At 48.5% G+C, this 4,889-nt stretch overlaps 1 protein-coding gene across 1 annotated transcript in view; it reads right to left on the reverse strand.

Moving 5' to 3' along the window:
• LOC144246545 (uncharacterized) overlaps positions 1 to 2,684 on the reverse strand; it is a 194,152-nt gene extending 191,468 nt beyond the window's left edge. Inside the window, 2 exon segments of the mRNA XM_077784456.1 lie at positions 1,693 to 2,350; positions 2,633 to 2,684. Coding sequence (XP_077640582.1) covers positions 1,693 to 2,350; positions 2,633 to 2,684 — 710 coding nt within the window.
• Between the last annotated feature and the right edge of the window lie 2,205 nt (positions 2,685 to 4,889).

The following is a 4,889-nucleotide window of genomic DNA, read 5'->3' on the forward strand; positions in this document are numbered from 1 at the left end:
GTTCATTCCTGAACTGGTAGTTGCTGAAGGAGTCTCTTGGCTCACCATTGCATCCCCCTAGAATGCAGTCTCTCTTGGAGGAGAAGTTGGTTCAGTCTATGGTTAACTACTGGAAGAAGAGTCCAGCCAACAGCCACTCGATCATCTCCCCCCAGCCTTCTTTTCCTAACATCTGAGGTCCCAGGCTGTCTCTCTTTCCTTCAAATTGAGGAGGAGCAGTATTTCACAAAGTCTTCATTTCACAGGAAACGGTTAAAATTCCTGAACTCCCTGGACAGCTGAAATCTCTTGGCCCAGGACGCTGTGCTGTCTCCCACGCTGGGCATCTTCCCCGCCCTCCTCCTTCTCCTCTGCCGGCAAACTCCCAGGTGTCTGCAGGCTCTCTATGTCTTTCCCTCTAGGTGGGGGAGCGGGGGGGAACGACAAAGACATCTCAGACGTTCTCCACCCTTCCGTCTGCAGGAACTGGCCCAGCTCGGTTCCAGGCCCTTCACCCCCGGCCTACCTCTGCAGGCCACATGGCTTCCCCTCCCCCACCCAGCTCATGGCTGGGCAGGGGAGGTTTGCACTCTCCGCTGACCAGAACCAAAGAGAGCGAGTTCTCCTGGGAATTCTGCTTTTAACCCCTCTGTGTTCTCAGAGGCGTGTCCACCTTCAATTGGTCACCCCAAGTGTCAGTATCCAAACCTGACCCCTGACTGGACTGACCTCTTCCTTCCAAGAAAATTCATTTCCCATGTCAAACCACGACACTGCATCAGGAATGCCCCTCTGGGATCCATGGCACACACTCCCAGGGGCTGGAATTCCAGTTCCCAGCCAGGAAAATACGTTCCTGCCCTTGAAGGCAAAGCTCTTATGGAAGAGCCAAAAGCCATGTGGAGCAAGATCCTACAGGGACATTTCACTGCTAGCCTTCATAACTTTACCCATGGTTGTCATAGCTCATGGATTGGGAATGAAATCAGGGCAGGGTCTTTGGTGAGAGCTGCCCTGGTTCAAGGGAGGCATTGAGAGAGAAACAGAGCAGGCAAAGAGAGGTGGGAGGGAAAGGAGGACACAAACACAAACAACTGGGAAGGTGGCACTCTGAAAAGCAAAATAAAACTGAGTGAAAATTAAAAGGACAGGAATAAATAATTCTGAAAGTTTTGTTTACTATCAAAATATATCCCATACACCCAGCTGCACACAATCATGATCCCACACCCTTTAAATTTAGATCCCACTTCTCCCAATTTCACTCCTACCCCATCTCACCCTGGAGGCTGTGGAATTGGATATTTTGTCATGGGTTAGAGTTTTTTGAGGTGGAAACAAGCCACTTTGAGGTGGGATGGTACCCTTTTGGGGTAAGATTTGGTTGTTTTCAGTGAGACTGAGTCATTTTGAGGTGACAGATCAATCCATCTTGACTTCAGAAGTGCAAAGATATGGAGAACACAGCCTGAAATTCCCCAAGAACCCACAAATCCTCCAGAATAAGTCCCCAAACCATAAATTCCTTCTCAAATACCTGTTAAAGGGTTGGATGTTGGAAATCTCTGAATAATTACTTTCTTTTCAGTCCTATTTCAGGTGTTTTAATTGATAAAGACAAATCAGAAGAACATTAGGGCCAAACCAAAAAGATAACCAGTCAGGTGTCTTCCCAACATGGATCACAGGGAAAGTGGGTCACCAGGCCTGTGCCCAACATGGGTCTTCCCATGGGGGATAAGGCTGGAGCAGTGTACAAAGCTCTTCATGCAGTTCAGGGACTCACAGGGCTTCCTTTACTAGAGCCTCCGTTGGTGTTTGGTCAAGTCAGAGCTCTGGGTGAAGCTCTTCCCACACTGGGGACACTCATAGGGCCTCTCCCCAGTGTGGATGCGCTTGTGCCTGATGAGGGTGGAGTTGTGCTTGAAGCCAACCCCGTAGTCGAGGCAGCGGAAGGGCCTCTCATCCATGTGAATCCGCTGGTGCAGAAGGAGAGTGGAGCTGGTGTGAAACCTCTTCTGACACTCAGGACACTCGTAGGGCCTCTCCCCAGTGTGGATGCATTGGTGGGTGACAAGGGCAGAGCTGCAGCTGAAGCCCTTCCCACACTCCCCACACTTGTAGGGCCATTCCCCGGTGTGGATCATCTGGTGGCGGATCAGGCTGTTGCTCTGCTTGAAGCTCTTCCCACACTCCAAGCACTTGTAGGGCTTCTCTCTATCATGGTTCTGCTTAGGGACCACAAGCTCTGAGCTCTGGCTGAAGCTCTGCCCACCTTCCTGGCCCAGGGTGGGTCTTTCCTCCTCAGAGCATCCTGGGCTTGGTTTGCAGTCCCTCCGCCTGCGGGACCACCAGGGCTTTTCCTCCCTGTTTTATTCCTGCGCTGTGGAGTTGCTCAAAACGGCCTCTTCCATGAGGTTCTGCCGCAGGGATTTGTCCTCCCTGCTCTCCATCCTCAGCTCCTGCTCTGGGGGAGGAAGGACAAGGAGAGGATGGGATTTTCCTCCGTGCCAGAGGGAAGGGCAAGGAGATCCCCCCAGTGTGTCCCCGGCAGGAGGGCACCAGCAGCGGGGCTGTCCTGCAGCTGGGGGCCAGGCTGGGCTGGGAGATGGAGCAGGAGAGAGGGGGAAAAGGGCACTGACTTCCTCCTCACCTGCCTCTGTGTCCCAGAGCATCTCCTTGTTCCTCACAGCCTTCTCTTTCATTTCGGACCAATTTGGGAATGGGAAATTCTGTTTTGGGAGGAGTTTTGTATGGGTTTGAAGGCAAACCAGGGGGAGAGTCTAAGCCAGAATGACAATTGAGTAAGAAAATTAAGATCAAGGCAATGATACAGAAACACTGGTTTAAACTCACAGAGTCAGGATATAACCTGACACCACACTGCTCAGGGTGGTGGTAGCTGTCTGATGAAATGGTGGCTGCAGTCAGGTTGGAATGATGAACGTGATTCTGTCAAAGCAGTGATCCTGTAGAAGGGTCTGGTCTTAGTCTGCAGGTCCAGTGGTGGCTATGGAGCTCCTGTCCTCTGGGAATCCAGTAGTCAAGGTGGTTGTGGTGTTGCAAATGGTGAGATTATATCCAGGCAGGAATGCTTGGTTCCTCCCCCTGGGCGGAGCATCCCACAATGGGATGATGTAATTTTATCAGTCCTGCAGTGACACTCAATGGCCCATTAACAGAAGATGGCCCCTGGAGGACGTTATCAGGGCTGAGCCATGGAAGAGATAAAGAACACTGCCCCACCTGTTGATAACAGTTTATGGAGATGGGGACTGAAAACACTTTTGGTTACATCTGACACTGTAACCTGAAACAGTGAGGTAATCCCTGCTCGGGGTGGGGGGTGAACACCACCCCCCTTACCCAAACTGGCTCAGGTGTAAAACCCCCACCCTGGGAAGGCCACGCGCACTGGGGACAATGTCACACTTGCCCGGTCCCAGGGGAGATCTCTGTCCCTGTCACTCACTTTCTCTCCCTCCTTTTCTCTTTCTTTCCATCTCTCTTTATCTCACATTTACTGATCAATAAAATCCACTTTGGATTTGGTCTTATGAGCTCCTTAATTGGGGCAGTGGCATCTCTCTAACAATTTTATTAACCAGATTGTGACATTATTTTTGCACAGTGAGTTCAGGGCACTGTTGTCTGACCCCAAGTGCCTTTGACAACAGCATGGTTCCCTCCTCTGAGGAGCTTCTGGCTCTTTCAGGAGGAACTCTTAGAAACTTGGATGCAGCTTCCTCTGAGTGACTTTTGGGAGAACTTATGAGGAAAAATGGCTGTTGTGGGTGGCCATTTTAAACAAAATATTTTTTTGTCCTTCACTGAAAAGTTTGTTAAAATCACTGGAGGAAAGGGAACAAATGATACCAGTGATAATGATAAGGATCATTCATCCCAAGGTGAGAAACACAAGGCTACTTAAATCCTACAAGAAGCCCAGCTCAGGTAGCTAAATTCCCAAATAACTCCTGAATTCACAGGCTTGGGGGCTTTTCCAAATAAAAGAATCAATATTTTCTTGGTCCCTGTCACCTTTGTGACAGCTACACAGACCTTTCCCTTCCTTTTAATAATCTGTATGGGACCAAATCTCCACATTTCTCTTTTTGGAACCTGCCAGCATCTGAGCTGGAGCTGTGCTGGAACTGATGAATTTTGGAATTGCCAGAGAATTGCTTCTGTTATTGGTTTATTAATGTTTGGGATTTGTTTGCATTTCCATCACAAGTGACTTGTGGGAAGAGCAAATCTTCCTCAAGGCATTTTATGGAGTGTTAAGTTTAATTTCTGCTGCGTTTGTTTTGTCCAGTGCCCAGGGGATGCTCAAGGGGTCTCTGGTTTTGGTTTGGCCTTAATTTTCTTCTGATTTGTATTTTTCACTTAAAAACACCTGAAAAATTACTAAAAAGAGTATTGACCAGAGATGTCAAAAGTCCCACCATTTAAGAGGTATTTGAGGTGGAATTTATGCTTTGGAAACATATTCTGGAGGTTTTGTGGATTCTTGGGGGATATATGGGAGTATTCTCCATATCTTTATACTCAAAAATCCAAGATGGATTGCTCTTTTACTTCAAAATGACCCAATCCCACTCAAAACCCCTCAATCTTACTTCAAAATGGCTCACACCCACCTCAAAATGGCTGGTTTCCACCTCAGTCCCATGCCGAAATTACTCAATTCCTCAGTCTCCAGGGTGAGATGGGGTTGGAAGGAGATCGGGAGAAGTGAGATCCAAATTTGAGGTTGTGGGGTCAGGATTGTGCGGGGCTGAGTGGTTGTGATTTATTTTGATAATAAATAAAACTTCCAGAATTATTGATTTCTGTTCCATTCATTTTCTGTCAGTTCTGGTTTGCTTTTCAGAGTGCTGCTTTCTCAGCCGATTCTGTTTGTGTCC

The sequence above is a fragment of the Lonchura striata genome, chromosome 6 (assembly GCF_046129695.1).
Source record: "Lonchura striata isolate bLonStr1 chromosome 6, bLonStr1.mat, whole genome shotgun sequence".
Taxonomy (NCBI): Eukaryota; Metazoa; Chordata; class Aves; order Passeriformes; family Estrildidae; genus Lonchura; species Lonchura striata.